At 29.0% G+C, this 15461-nt stretch overlaps 1 protein-coding gene across 1 annotated transcript; it reads right to left on the reverse strand.

The window, feature by feature from the left end:
• Positions 1 to 3458: 3458 nt before the first annotated feature.
• LOC111712715 (kelch-like protein diablo) lies at positions 3459 to 12361 on the reverse strand. Its single transcript, XM_023487415.1, has 11 exons — positions 12270 to 12361; positions 11417 to 11491; positions 11299 to 11332; positions 10695 to 10763; positions 10565 to 10616; positions 9182 to 9276; positions 8624 to 8669; positions 8103 to 8198; positions 7633 to 7740; positions 4919 to 4981; positions 3459 to 4341 (listed from the first exon to the last, which is right to left on the reverse strand). The coding sequence occupies exons 1-11, from the start codon at positions 12333 to 12335 to the stop codon at positions 4113 to 4115; spliced, it is 933 nt and encodes a 310-aa protein (XP_023343183.1). The 5' UTR covers positions 12336 to 12361; the 3' UTR covers positions 3459 to 4112.
• Between the last annotated feature and the right edge of the window lie 3100 nt (positions 12362 to 15461).

A 15461-nucleotide genomic window follows, 5' to 3' on the forward strand; every position in this document is an offset into this window, starting at 1 on the left:
TTTTAAAAGACTTTTGTTAAACCTAAAATTGCTTGAGGACAGGTGTGTGCAATTCAATAAGTGCTTATGTTAGACAACCAAGATAAAATAAACTTGTTCCAGTCCTCTAGTCAAATTATCAGTAGACTAATCATTAGAAATTATAGTTATAATTAATGAATAGATCTTTTCTGGAGACGTTCTTTACAATTTGATAGGATAGATAGTTTAAACTGTACTACATCTGGACATGCCTCCAAAAGAAATAAAGTTTGGTGTTGATGATCCAATTAATTCATAGAGTAATTAAAGAAGGTGTTTATTCCAATTTTAAATAAGATATATTTCTCTCTGGGTTGACCCTCTTTAGTTCTAACGATATAAAAGAGACATCATAAACTTATGTTATACTGTAGAATCTTATTAAAATCAAATTTTATAAAAAATTTAAATTACAGAAAAAACACTTACAACTTTTCAATATCTTTGTTTTGTTGTTTTGTTATTCAAAATATCAAACAAACAGTTAATTAGTTAAATCTTTTGCTTTTTCTAAAAGCAAAGATTTTTCAGTTTTGATAAATCAAAAATGAAATACATGGGAGAGGGGAGCATTTCTATTTTTTTTTACATTCTATGGGGGTTGGGGGAGCTCAGCGTAATTTCAAGTGACTCTTCATGCAAAGATTGCAATGCCTGTTCACAACTGTACCCTTAAATCCATCAACACAGCGTGAACCACATTTAAGAGTGATTCCAGTGGTTTTTAAGATATTTAAACAACGAGCTCTCTTTACTCGATGAACAGTCTAAGGTTCAAAGAGTACCAATATAAATAAAGCATTGTAATCTTTGTATTGAGGGTCACTTGAAATTACAGTTACAATGATTAAAATGGACAGAATCCAAACTAGGGTTTCCACAAAATGGCTAAATATTTTGTGCAAAATTTTCCGAACTTTTGCGCTATTTTTGCGCATGAAACGCAATGAGTTTTATTGGGTTTTGCGCAATTTGCACAAAACCGGAAATATTTTTCGATAAAGTTGCGCATGAAACGAAATTTTAGTTTTGCATAATTTTTTTGCACAAAACCGCAAGTTTTATGCAAAGCGTAAATTTTTTGGCAAATTGTCAAAAATTGATATTCTAAGCTTAGAATTAAACAACTGAAGATTTATTCCATACATAAAAAAAATATTAACATACAAGTATGATAACGATTATACTACACTCAATTGGTTACTTCCAGTTAAAAAATTTAAATTAAAGGACCAAAATTAATAAAATAGAAATTAGAAAGTGTGAAACTTGGCAATGTTCTAATCCTATTAAATAATTTCAAGTGACCCTTAAAAGCTTTGCCTAATCAAGTATGAATTATATTCTTAAATTTTTTTAATCAAATTTCTGAAATCTTTTTAATCTCATATAAAATAATGCAAGAAAGTAACCAATGCCTGAAGAATCCACTTTTAGGAAATATGCATGTCCAAAACTAAAATTGTCGAGACTTTTACTGGACAATCTGTTTCAGATTTAGGTACAAAACCTCCCAGCACTGGAAGAATTGAATTCTAAGAAACACACAATGTCACCAACCATTTGATTTTTACGAAATTGCGGAATTGCGCAAAACTTGAGTTTTGCAAAAATGATATAGGGCAATTTCGCGCAAAATGTCTTTAGGGTATGATTTCGCAAATTGTTGTTTTTTCGCGCAAAGAAAGAAAAAGTTTGCGTTTTGTTCCGCAAAAATTGTGCAAAAGTTTTGCGAATGGAAACCCTATGGAAATTATAGTTTTCTCTCTTTCTGCCAGCTGATTACTGTTTAGCCCCCAAAGCCTCCCATCCTGTAAAAGCCCCTTTCCTAGATTACTTACGACTCCCCAATAAGAATTTAGTTGATATTTGTTTTATTACAAGTTACAACAATTATTTTTCTAAGAAACCATTAAAAAACAATTTTATGATTAACATTACTTAAAATAGTTTTTTGAATAATCACATCCCTAATCTTAACTAGAGAAATGATGAAACGGAGCCAAACACAGTCCCACGAGTTCTATATAATACAGTTAAATCTTAAGTAAATCAAAAAAGAAAGAAATCCAAATTTAAAAGAAATTCAAGAAATTTTCCTTCCATGGTTTATATTAATTTCTTACAAACTGATTAACTCTAATTTTTTTGACCCACTTTCAGTTGTTAGATTATGATAATTTTTAGCTATTAAGAAAGCTTATGAAATAAGAAAGCAGATTGCACAAGTTTTACAAACAAATGTTGCAAATTATTTGCATACACCTCAAATAAGAATTTTGCACATTTTTAGTTTTTCTTTATTACACATCAGGTTATGTATATTATTCATCGTCATATTTAACGAGTTTCAGGTCTTCTTTTAAGTCTCATCTCATGCTAGCAACCCTGTAGTTCTTTAATTAACTCATCCATGTTTGTAGTTTAATTAGCACAAATGAAAATAATTAGCTTTCAAAAAAAGAGTTGTGGAAATCTAATTTATACTGGACTAGACTACACTTTTACAGGTACCCTTGTGAATCAATCTTTCTACTTAGCAATGAATTGTTACTTCTAATAACACTAGCCGTCCCTTTTATTTTCAAAAATGTCCTAAATAAAAAATTTTCATAGAAATTGTCTGTTTGTTCTTCATTTTCATTTTATTTCAATTTTATTTATTTATTTACATGAACATTTTGAAAACAATAGGAGTTCTGAGAATAAAATTTAAAAAAGAATATATCTATACTGCTTAACAAATTTTAGGCCTACTTCAATTGACAGATAATTTTTTTTACAGTCCTAGTAATATTTTCTATTATTTTAGATAAATATCAGTGATTTTAACTCTGTAAAATTATCATCTGTGTAATATGTTGACCTAAATCAGAAAAAGCAAATTGTTTACTAAATCTTAGTGTTTAAGAAATTGGGGCTAAAACCATTTTAGATAGAGTGAACTGAAAATTAAATAATAACAATACAATTTTTTTAAATACTCGCTATTAAATCAATAAAATGTGCATGGTTAGTAAATTATGAAATAAAAAATAGTTTAACTGGGAAAGTTTAAAATCTTAAGAAACAAAGTATGTTTCTGAGAAATGAACTTAGATGTTTTACTAAAAAATTGATGATGAAGCTGATAATATTTATTGATAAAATGACACAATATATCTTAATTTACAGTCATAACCATTATTAAAGGGAATGTAAGTCATCTTTACTAATTTTTTTTTTGATCAGAAAGATCAGTTACATGATCAGAAATATCAGTTACAATTTTGAATTTAATGTATACCTGTTTATAAACTCTAAAAGATTGCTTCTATTTTGGTAAATACCGTTTATGACTAAAGCAAACAACTTAAGCAATGTTTCTTCTATAAATTATCTATAAGCTATTTTTACATAACCATAATTATAAATTAAATATTAAGATCTGAAAGTAAACTAAAAGTTAGTTTTCTAGACATTTACTAAAACAAATTTGCAAATAAAACTTCAAAGCAGAGAGTGAAACAAGCTTGTTAAGGCGTACACTGCATATTTTAAGAATAAGCATCACCACAATTTTCTGCAGCAAATTGTCACTTTCGATTTTCAAAAACTAAACCCTATTTCTTCAAAAAAAAGGGAGGGGGGTAAGATAGGGCAGATATCTTTTCATCTCCTGTGGCTTAACCCAAGGAGTATTGGCAAGAACTATACAATTTTTTTAATATAATTTTTTGAACATTTTCTGACCTGCCATTCAGGATTTTGTAGGAAATATTTGGATTTTTGTCAAATTTCTTTACAAATTCTAAATTCAAAGTCAAAAGAAGCATTCACAAAGTTTTATCCCCTTCCCCCGGCCCTTCTTCATAAAACCACACTATTCTGAATATACTTATTTATCATAGCACCAGTCAGAGTGCATGCATTCTCATCAGTGCTATGCAGTAATGCAAAGTAGAAATAGACCTTTGTAATTTGGATCTGAAAGGGTCAGACTCTACTCGAACATAACACTAGCTGAACTGGTCACATTCACATCTGACCGCATGGTGATACGATCAGTTAGTATATTTAAAACAGTGCATGCAGAAATATGAATTAGGTTCTTAATGGCATGGTACTTTTACAGAGCTTCCCCTTGAAAACATCTTTCCAAGAGGTTCTGAAGAAACCTCCCATACTCCATTATAAATCTCCATTGTACTGCCAGTACCAAACATGGTAAGATTTCCCTTATAAACATGCAGGTTGGGGAAGGCTACAGCTGATTTAAAGCTGGCAATGTTTCTCCAGGTTCTACTTTTCATATTGTACACCTCAACAACAGATACAATCCTAAATAAAGGATGGATTTTAATTTGACATACAGATGTATAGAGGTGTCACCTAATAAAAACAAAGAACCTGTAATATCTTTCCCTGGGATGTTTAGAAAGATGAAAATTTCCATTAAAAAAAAAACAATTAATTTAGAGCATTTAGAACATGATGTGCTTATATTTTGGATAATTTTATCAACAAATTTAGCTCACCAACAAAACAAAAATAAAAATTAAGTTTAAGGTTGGAAATAAAAATAAGTCAATGGGCCTGTCAATTATGGTATTATATCAATATGATCATAAATATAGTTACAAGTTGTTTTCCTTATATTTTCTTTTAGGGTCAAAGTATAAGAAACGTAATTGTTTTTAAAATTGTAGATTTTAAACATTTGCTGCAAAAATGGGCCGAATTTTTACCCTGCCAGAAAATAAAGGCAAAATACTAACCAAAAACCAATGTGTTTTAATGATAATTGTCAGATAAAAATATTGCAAAATTTTAAAAAACCAAAATTTTGACTAAAAACCAAATCTAATAACAGCGCTTACATAAAACAATATAATTTATCAAAACTACACTGACTTACCGCCCATTAGACCCTCCTGCAGCATAGATTTCTCCCTGGTGAATACCACACCCTAGGTGACTTCTATACAGTTTTAAGAGGTTTTATAGAGGCAAAATGCGAAATTAGTTCTTCAGTTAGTGCTTTCAAACATACACAAATAAGTTTTCAGGTGTTTCCTTCACATTCTCTGAATTTTAAACTCACAAAACTTTCATTGATAAAATAATTACTTTTGTTGGCATTCATCCAATGAAGGCAGTAAACAAATGTTTGGAATATCTACCATTAACTTCTGTAAAAATGTGAAATCATTAATGCACGGCAACTTGATTAACAAAAGATAAAAAAACTTTGCCCAGAATCAATTTTGGCATTTATCATTTTTGAAAATAAGTTAAAACTTTTTATTGAATAAAACCAAAAAAAAGTCCCATTCACTTATACACTTTGTCCAATTTCAAAGAATTTAATCTATTTTGACTTTTTAATACACGGTGTCCCAATAAACATGGGAATTAAATGACAACTTATAAACTTTAAACTTTCACAGTCTTACATGTTTGCAGAAGAGTTCAATTTTACGCTTGACATATAAGAGATGCATGGTTCAAACCATTGATTACCAGTTTGGACAATACCCTAATTACTACTTAACAAGGTTTGCCACAGTGATCATGGAGTGGATGAAAACCTCAAAAACAAAATGTCCAATAACAAAAAGGCCAAAACATAACAGCCAAAAAACAAAACACCAAGATTTCAAAATACCCAAAGTTCCAAATGTCCAAAGCCCAATACAAGAAATTTTAAAGTGATTGTTTGCGAAAAATGAAAGGGGGTATAGGCTCTATCCGGATTAAAAAAACGCTTTTGATCGCTACTAATCTTACTTCTATACATTACATCTACAGTCATTAATTATCTTTCGCCACATTTGTATATTGTTTATATTTTAAAATATTTTTGTTTTTGTTTTTTTTAAAGATATTTCTCTGGCTGGATTTTTGAACATTCCTGGAAAATATGAAATGTCGTCTTCATTATTAAAAATCCTCAAAACAGGAATAAAAGTAACTATCAGATCATAAAAAATAGAAAATATTATGAATATCAACTAAAGACGAATGCGTCAAAAAAATTGTAGATGATTATCAGTTGTAATAACTGAATGATTTGTTTGGAATTAAATTGATTTTTTTACAATCCGAGTTATATGTTGCAATTTTCTGCATTTGTATTGACGTTATGTTCTTCAGTATAAGTCGGTTTTAACAATTTAGTCCATATAGATGCAACAGATAGAAGTAAGATTAGCAGCGATCAAAAGTGATTATTTTTTGCATTAAGCCTATACCCTCTTTCATTCTTCATGAACACTCCCTTTAAGACAGTGTAAGAAATGTCAGATTTTGTTAACCCATACATTGTCTATATGAATACAATGGAGTGAAAATGTTCTTTAGAAGTCAGAGGTCCCGTTGATACACTCTTTGTTTTCTACACTTGTTGACCATAAATCTACCTTCTAACCTACCCTCCCCCCACTTTATCAAGTTCCAAAACAAATCAATACCTCAGCAATTTCTTTGTACTCTCCAACAAAAGGAAAACAACAAGCAGTGAAACGTTTGACTAGTGAAAAATCAAATCCACAAATAACTTTGCAATCCATAGTAAATTCCACTTAAACAACCGGGTTTATATTTTCAGAAGTATTTACAAAAGTTTAAAACTATTCCATCAAACCCTTTGATCCTTAATCACTCCTGACATGACAAAATAGCAAGATATATAATTAAACATTAAATGACATTTATACTTTAACATTTATTTTTACTATATATTTCTTTTTTTGTAGGTTTAAAATATATATCCATTTACATAAATATCTGCAACTTTTGCGTCCAAGTTAAGAAGCTCAGTCAACAAGTTAATGAGTCAAATAAACAATGAGTCAGCAAGTCAACAAGTCAACAAAATAATGAGTCAATAAGTCCATTAGTCATCCTAGAAACCAACGACCCCCTTAAGTTTAAACAACACTACATTTGCATTTAGAGTAAATTGCAAATTCTTTTTGTTGTTAAAGTAAAGCTATCTTTAATCCTGTACACAAAATTCTTTTCATCAACTAGGATCCATACATTTTCATTAGATTTTAATAATTTTTTTGATTGGAACAAAGAGACTTTATGTTCTTTTTTCAAAAGTGAATACTCAGAATAGAAATGTCGGATTTTTCAAAAAATGTTTTAAGCATTCTCAGTAATCCAATTGCAACAACATACTTTTCAAAATCATCAATATTTTTAATATTCAACGTTTTGATGTTTTTTGAGCTTTCCATAGTTAGATGGTAATATTAATAATTTAGAAATCACTAGCTTTTATGTTATAGATGTTTGAAGTATTCAAAACAGTTTTGACATGTTATGGATATTATGTAACTCAGGTCATTTTGTAACTTTGGAATTTTTGGCATTTATTAATTTTGGACATTTGGCAATAATAAAAAATTTTGAATTTGGGTTATTTTGGGTGTTTGGTTATTTTTCGGTGATTTGTAACATTTGGCGTTTTAATTTTGGAGTTATTGAACTTTTTGTTTTAGGAAATTCTGTTTTTGGGCGTTTTGTATTTGCTCTCTCGAAAATTTGTTTAACACACCCTGGAGGCTGTTTTAAACACTATCTACTTAACCTCACAATAATCTGTCTTTGAGTAAAATTTACCTTCCAGTGATAAGGTTTGGAAGTGTTTCAACCAGATTACCATCAACATCATATTTCTCTACCTTATTCACTCGTCTTATACCCCCAATCATAATCAGTTCTGTATCACTAGAAACCAAAAATTCATATTTATCATCATTTATCAAATGCAGCACATCACAAATATATCAGGGGGGGGGGAAGGTTAAGTGTGAGGAACTAGGAAAAGTAAGCTTATGCCTAGTACAGTTTAATCTTGGATGGACGGTGAATATATTTCAAAAGTGACACTTCATTTGAAAATGTGATGTCTGCTTCTGATGTAGAAATTACAATCACAAATCACAATTTTTTAAAATCAGATAAAATATATCTGACATCAATTTGCCTGGACAAAGGTTGAAAGAATAACACTGTGGATCAGGCATGTCTTTTTAGAATAAATTAAGCCACTTGACATTTCGATTATATTAACTTTGCATCATTTTTACCTAATTCTGACAGCACAGTGAGCACATGTATTACTGCTTAGCTTTGAGCTAAGGGTTGTCCAGGTTTTACCATCAAAACGCTCAATAGTATCAATACTTGAGAGTAAAAAATAACTTTACTAAGATACAGTAAAAAGTTAAGATGTGAATGCAAACATAAAAACATCACAATTTGCTATTCTGATTAAGATTGGCCACTATTAACAAAATTCTTATAGTTTAGATTCAAACTATTCTAATTTTTCAATATATAGGGACTATTAAATAAAATAGCTCTAATTTAGATTCAAACTTTTCTAATTTCACAATATAGTGGGACTATTAAATAAAATAGCGCTAATTTAGATTCAAACTATTCTAATTTCACAATATAGAGGGACTATTAAATAAAATAGCTCTAATTTAGATTCAAACTATTCAAATTTCACAATATAGTGGGACTATTAAATAAAATGGCTCTAATTTAGATTCAAACTATTCTAATTTCACAATATAGTGGGACTATTAGATAAAAAGCTCACGGGAATGAATTGTCTACATAGCCTCCAGTCATGAGAATATACTCTCCTATAAAGATTGGCACAGTTTTTGTGAATGAACAAATTGGATTGTTCACTGAAATAAAACTGATCAATTTTTCAAAACAAACAAGAAGACAATAACGGACAATTTGAAATTGTTGATGACTGTTTGCATTTTATTGATAAGTCAAACTTTTTAAGACCTAAAAAAACGATAATTTTTACTGATAAACACTTTTTTTGAAAGAAATCATAGAAACAAAACTTTTTTACTTAACAAAAGACTTTTTGAAACAAATGTATTTTTTTCTGGACCTTCAATTTTTTCAAACTTACTTCTAAAATACTTTTTACTGAACAAGTGATCTTTGTGAACAATTTTAGTGAATGATCATTCTTACTGAACAAACAATTTAATTGAAAAATGTTTGGGTAAGAAAACAAACAGAATAAATTTAAAATGAAAGATAATTCTATTAAGAACATTAGACGTCTGAAAAAAAGAAATAAACAGGTTATTAATGAATGTAACTAATGTATGCGCCCATCTCTACTCTCCTACAGTCGTAAATGTTGGGTCATGTCTTGGTGGTGAAACACAGTCAGGTTTTTCCTCCCAACCTCCAACAGACACCATGCTGCGGTGGAAACACCTATGCAAGAATAAATGAATCATTTTCTCTCAGGAAAATAGAATTCATGATAATTTAAATCCTTGAGGGATTCAATGATTAACAGTGCACATAAGTTGAAAAGTTGATCTGAACCAGTACTGGAGTCTAAAACTAAAGAACGAAAAGTTTTGACTTAAATTTTAAGTTCATGGTTAAATGCCACTTCTGACTTAATTTAAACCTGAATTTTAACTGTGAGGTTAAATATTTAACCCTGTGGTTAAAATTTAAGCCAGGGTTAAAATCTTGAAATCCCGCAATCCCTATTTGTCTATCATCATTCAGCGGTAAGCGGCATTCAACAAATTATGATATATTTAAAAGTAAAAAATTTAATTCAATAAATTTCACGTTTTAGATTAATTAATGTTTGCACGTAAACCCTAAATACGGTTGTAACTGGAAATATGTTTTGTGTTCCATCACGTAAATAACTTAAAATTTAAAAAACAGCTGATTACCGAATACTGATACTTACGTAATAATTCTTTAAAATATTTTCTATGATTGGTTCAGATTTTTCCCGGGAAATTCAAATTTAAAATTGAGAAAGTTTAATATTTAAGTAGCTATTCATTATTTTACAGAACTTTTAACCTCAAACTTAAAAATTCGCGCATTCTTTAGTTTTAGACTCAGGATTGGATATATAATTGCTTACCATTGTAGAAGAACAGAAAAATAATCTGTCATTTTGAAAATAATGGTGATATTGGCATAATTGGCAATTAAAATTGATTTTTTGATGTTTTTGAATGTTGTCTTATGTTTTCTTTTTTTTTGCACACATTTTTACTTTGGAAGAATTTAGAGGACAATAGTTCAAAACTGTGTTTTGCTGTTGCTCAATCTATATATAAATTTGACTTGTCTGTCTGTTTGATTGTCTGTCTGTCTGTTTGTTTGTATCCAATAAACGTCAAAACAGCTGAACTAATCAGGCCCAAATTTTTTGTGGGGCATCATGTGACATCAGGGAAGTTTTACGAATGATAAAAATTTTAAAAAATGTGTTTTAAAGGTTTTCAATTTTGTAAAAAAATTTAATTTCTTGAAAATCCACAAATTTTTTTTAAGAATCCGCAAAATTTTTTTCTTCTTTGTTTTAGAATATAAACAAAAAGAACATGTTCACAATTTAAATAGAAGATGGGCGCTAAGCGCCCTAAAAGCCTAGTTATCTTATATATGGATACTTTCAATTCCTCTTGCCTATTTCCTATTAATTTTATGTTCATGCATTACCTTGCATTTCTATTTTGCTTACTTGTTAGTTTGAAAATTGTAGATATGAACTTTTCCTTTCAGTGTAGCAATCCCTAAAAATAGATGATTACAGATTATTTGTCTGGAATAAAATCTTTGCAGAACAAAATATTATTTAAACCCTGTTTTACCTCCTCGCTTAAAATAACTATCTTCAGGTAAAGCAAAGTTACAGGGATAGGATTGCACCAAATCAGCTCCTAAATAAATTTTTATGGTTTAACAAAACTTCTGCTTTTATTCAGAATGTTTTAATTTCAAAAATGTAATAAAATTCTTCAGAGTTTGATACCTTGAATATGTTTCAGCGAATACCCAGAAATAGGCATCTTTAATTTAGAAAAAAAAACGAATATGGATGAACAAAATGGTTTATCCAGAGAAATGAAAAATGATTGTTTTAAAAACAAACAAAAAAAAAAAAAGATTTAAATTGTTCAAATAAACTTTTAAAAAAGGTTGGTTTTCAATAAATGAATAAATTTTTCGAAAATTTTCAGAAAATCTATTGTTTTTTTTACAAAACAAACAATTTTTTAAATAAAAAATAGATTTTACAGAAAGAAATATTTTACTTAAAAACGAACAAACTAGATGGAAAATGAACAACAATTTTCAAAGTGAACAAAATCATTCTTTTTATAAACAATTGAAAAAGAAAAAAAACAAAACAAATGGTTTGTTTATGAACAATAATTGAATGAAATGCAAATAGTCTAACTTGCCCATCACTACCTTCAGCAATGAGAAGAAAATTTTCTTTCTCATTCTAAAAATAAACAATTAATATTTTAATGGTACAACAAATTTCATACCAAACCAAGATTTAAAATGGTTTTGTAAATCAACTCACCAGAAGCTTGAATGTTTTAGTTTCCATGAAAACAGGGAATGATTCTTTTTCTGGCAACTCCTCCAGTAAACTCAACTGCATAAAACCAAATTGTATAAATGAAGAGATGGATTATTTTCACTTTTCTGAAATAACTGAACCATCATTTCATTAATGAAAAAGAAAAAACCAAACAAAAATGGTCGTTTTCAAACATTTTTAATTTTTGACATTGTTAACCATCATTAATGACTGTTAAGGACAACCCTTCATAAGAATGATTGTATATTGGTTGAGGACAGCCTTTCATAAACTTTCTACCAGTGTAGAAAAGATTATCTTTACATCAATAATGTTGATGACAGAAATTAATAATCATTACCATATCCAAATCTTATTAACTTCTGAGAATGTCCTACTTTCATACTTCAAATTCAAGATGACTACTATACTAAGTCAAAAATAAAGCCTAGGTCTACAATTTGCTATGGTTCAACTAAATTTCTTTCAAAAATAAAGCCTAGGTCAACAATTTGCTATGATTCAACTAAATTACTTTCAAAAATAAAGCCTAGGTCAACAATTTGCTATGATTCAACTAAATTTCTTTCAAAAATAAAGCCTAGGTATACAATTTGTTGTGATTAAACTAAATTACTTTTGGGAAGGTAATTTTCACAATCAAACCATGTTGCTATTAGCTTAAAGTACCACCTTAGTACAACTATACTCATTACAATACACTGGACAAAGTCACAAACAAATGATTCTTCAGAAAACAATCAATTTAAAAAAAAAGACGATTTATAAATTTAAACTTTTAATTAACAAGGAACAAATGAATAAATAATAAACTGACTGCACCCTTTTTTACCTCTGCAAGGGAGCAAGTGTTATTTGAAGTTTCAAAATGGACAGCATTGCAAGTATCCTTCATCATTCTACATGCTCCTGCGCACTGTGTAATGCCTGGCTTTTTAATCTTTGTAAACAATAAACATTTATATCTTCCAATTTTTCAGACAAATTCACAGGGCTTCAAATCAACAAGTTTGTTTCTAGCCTTCCTAATGAAACACTTTAAAGCTGAAATTTAAAAATTAAAGATGACCCAAAGTAATTTCATAAGATTACAAAATTTTTCTGAAGATGGACATGAGCATAAGTTTTACTTTCATTTAAAGCTTTTACATCATTTATTATAAATACTTGAAAATACTTGCTTTTACAAAATGTTACCAAAAGTAGATAAATGCTGATGTGTTTTTTTTATAGCCAGTTGAATTAAATTCTAAAGGTGGAAATAAGAAATTCAATAATCAATAACCAACTAAATTAACCTCAACCCTTATAAATATTAAAAGCCATACCTGCCGCCCAGTACAAGTAAGTTAATGCTAGAAACTAGCTTTTAAGTTTAAAACCCAGTTACAGTTCCCTCTTTAAAGTGCCCCTTTCAAAATAGTTAACAAAATTAAAAGTCGCTTTGGTTTTGATCGAATCAAAAATATGCAAATTTTTCATTACATTATAAAAAGGAGTGACTGGCAATGTATGGTAGTTGAACTGAGAAAGTTGTATAGTTGAGAAATTGTTTAGGATTCATTTGAGACATATAACACATTTTAAGATCTGTAAATTCTGAGCTTGAGCGCAAAGTCGACGTTCAAAATCATTCTTTTGGGTGTTTACATAATGGGAAGTGATTTAGTTTCAAATTATTAAATTTACAAACAACTTATGGCACGAATAGAAACAGGTCGAGAGAGTAAAAATTAACTCTTATCATCAAAAATAAGAAATCTTATTTAGTTACTTGTTTTTGTAATGTCTCATTGTTTACAAATGTATTCTGAAGATTTCCTGAAATTATAATTTAAAAGACAACATTTGATGAAACAAAATTCGTTTAAAGAATATGAAATTCAATTTAAGGATGAGAAAGAAATAATTGATAACATAATTGAGTTATTGACAAATTTCTATTAAGAAATATGTACCTAAACATCTAATTAGTTTACTGTAGAATTTAAAACATTTTTTGTGTCGTTGTTATATAATAATTTTAAAAAAAGTGGTACTCAAAGCGTAACCATCCAAATGAATGATTTTGAACTTCCACTTTGCGCTCAAACTTAGTAATTACACATCATTAAAATGTTTTACATGTCTCAAATGAATTTGAAAAGATTTCTCCACAACAATACTACAATCTCAGTTTGACTACTCTACATTACCAGCACTCCTGTTCAAACACTAGACTTTTCACACAAAAACATTGGGCTGTCAAAACAATATGGATTTTATTTTTTGAAAAAGAAAAAAAAACAGAGAAATTTTACTAATTATAACAATTGTATACATGAAGCTATCAATTAAGAAGAGATTTCATGAAAATCTGCTGGCACAAAATCCTTGAAAAATTAACAAATGCAATTCTAGCAATTATGTTTTTAAAAACCTTATCAACTAAGCGCATGCTTAATTGTCCCTGTTTGTTCACAGATTGATCCCATGTTGGCTTTGAGATTTTATTCATTTTCTTGAACATACTAAAAATGAAATTATAGCATTTTTTGCCTAAATAAAAAAAGTTAAATTTTCAATTAGTATCTTGGGAGTAGTGAGTAGTGTTTATGTATTTGAAAATATAGGCATATCAATAAAAATTGGATGAGAGTTTGAAACTCAGAAATAGACAGCTTTTATGGAAAAGTAAAGATTTGGTAAGAAGCCACTTTGGAAAAAACCATTGGGAAATTGCTGCTTAGAAAAATGTCTTTTGGAAAGTAACTAACATCAATCATAGATTTAGGAATTTTCTATTATCTCTCTATGAAATTTTCTCTCCATTTATGAAATGTCTGATATATGATTTCCTTCATATGACACATGCTTGATCATTGAAATGTCCAATTATGAAATATCCCTTGCAAAAAGTCCCTACAGTAGAATCATACCTGCTTCCTAATGTTAGGTTGAAGAACGAAAAAAACAGTAATTTTAGCAGAACAGTCATTGCCAGAGGTTAAAAGTACAACGTCAAAAACTAAAAATTTTTCATTAGAATTTTTTTATTAGAATTTTTCAATGTTTGAATTTTGGTAATTCTAATTTGATAATTAACTAAACTTTTATGACATAATAGGATTCAAAACATGTTAAATGCATTAATTGGTTGACATTTTGATAATTTCAATCCAATTATTTTTTATTCAAGAATAATTTATGTGCTTGTTTTTGTAAATTTTATCTAGTATCATAATTAATATTTAACCATGCACTAACACATTTTTAACTCTAATCAGCTCTGCTTGAATTTGGTGACGATGGACCCCCCCTCCCCCATGGTGTATTTTAGGGGGTTAGGGGGTCAGGGTTGAATGGGTAGCTGGTTTTTGTCATAATCTTCCCTTTTAAAATGCATTTGCCTTGTGTCTCATAATGAGAATGAACAAATTTAATGTATCCTGATAATCTGTTCATTTAAAAACATTACATGAATTGTAACTGGAATAGATTTATAATGATTTCCAGTTATAATTACTTTTCCCGTTCATTATAATTAATTCATATAATCAATTCCATGAATGGAGCCCTAAAATCTGCAATATTATTGCGTACATTCAAGAGGTCTTATGTACACAGGCCCATACCCGGGTTTGAATTGTNTGAAAGGGGTCAGGTGCACCCCTTTTCTCCTAAAAAGGGGGGTGCTTTTCAAATTTGTTATTATACTGGAAAGTGTATGGTGTAAATACTATGTCTGAACAATTCTTTACTAATAAGCTGTTTCCTCAGACAAACCAAATGTAATGCTCTTTGTTAATGATTTACCCTGGTAGATATGATAAGAGTACGAACTGGTTTGTTTCGCATATGTCAATATACTAATTCATGTATCAAAATTATTTAAATTTGGGAGAAATTGCCTTAGTTTCGACATTTTGTCCAGACAATTCAATATCAGTGAATGTGAGTAGTAATTCAAAATTATCAACATTTTCTGTCTGTTGTAAAATTTTTGCTATCCATTTAAAATATTAAATTCAGGGAAAATCAAATT

The sequence above is a fragment of the Eurytemora carolleeae genome, unplaced genomic scaffold (assembly GCF_000591075.1).
Source record: "Eurytemora carolleeae unplaced genomic scaffold, Eaff_2.0 scaffold1316, whole genome shotgun sequence".
In the NCBI taxonomy this organism is placed as follows: domain Eukaryota; kingdom Metazoa; phylum Arthropoda; class Copepoda; order Calanoida; family Temoridae; genus Eurytemora; species Eurytemora carolleeae.

Coding starts and splice junctions, on each gene's coding strand:
- LOC111712715 (XM_023487415.1), bottom strand. CDS start 12,335: ATGATGAAGGATACTTGCAATGCTGTCCATTTTGAAACTTCAAATAAC. Junction 11,492..12,269: donor ACACTTGCTCCCTTGCAGAG/GTAAAAAAGGGT, acceptor GGTTTTATGCAG/TTGAGTTTACTGGAGGAGTT. Junction 7,741..8,102: donor CACTGTGCTGTCAGAATTAG/GTAAAAATGATG, acceptor TTTGGTTTCTAG/TGATACAGAACTGATTATGA.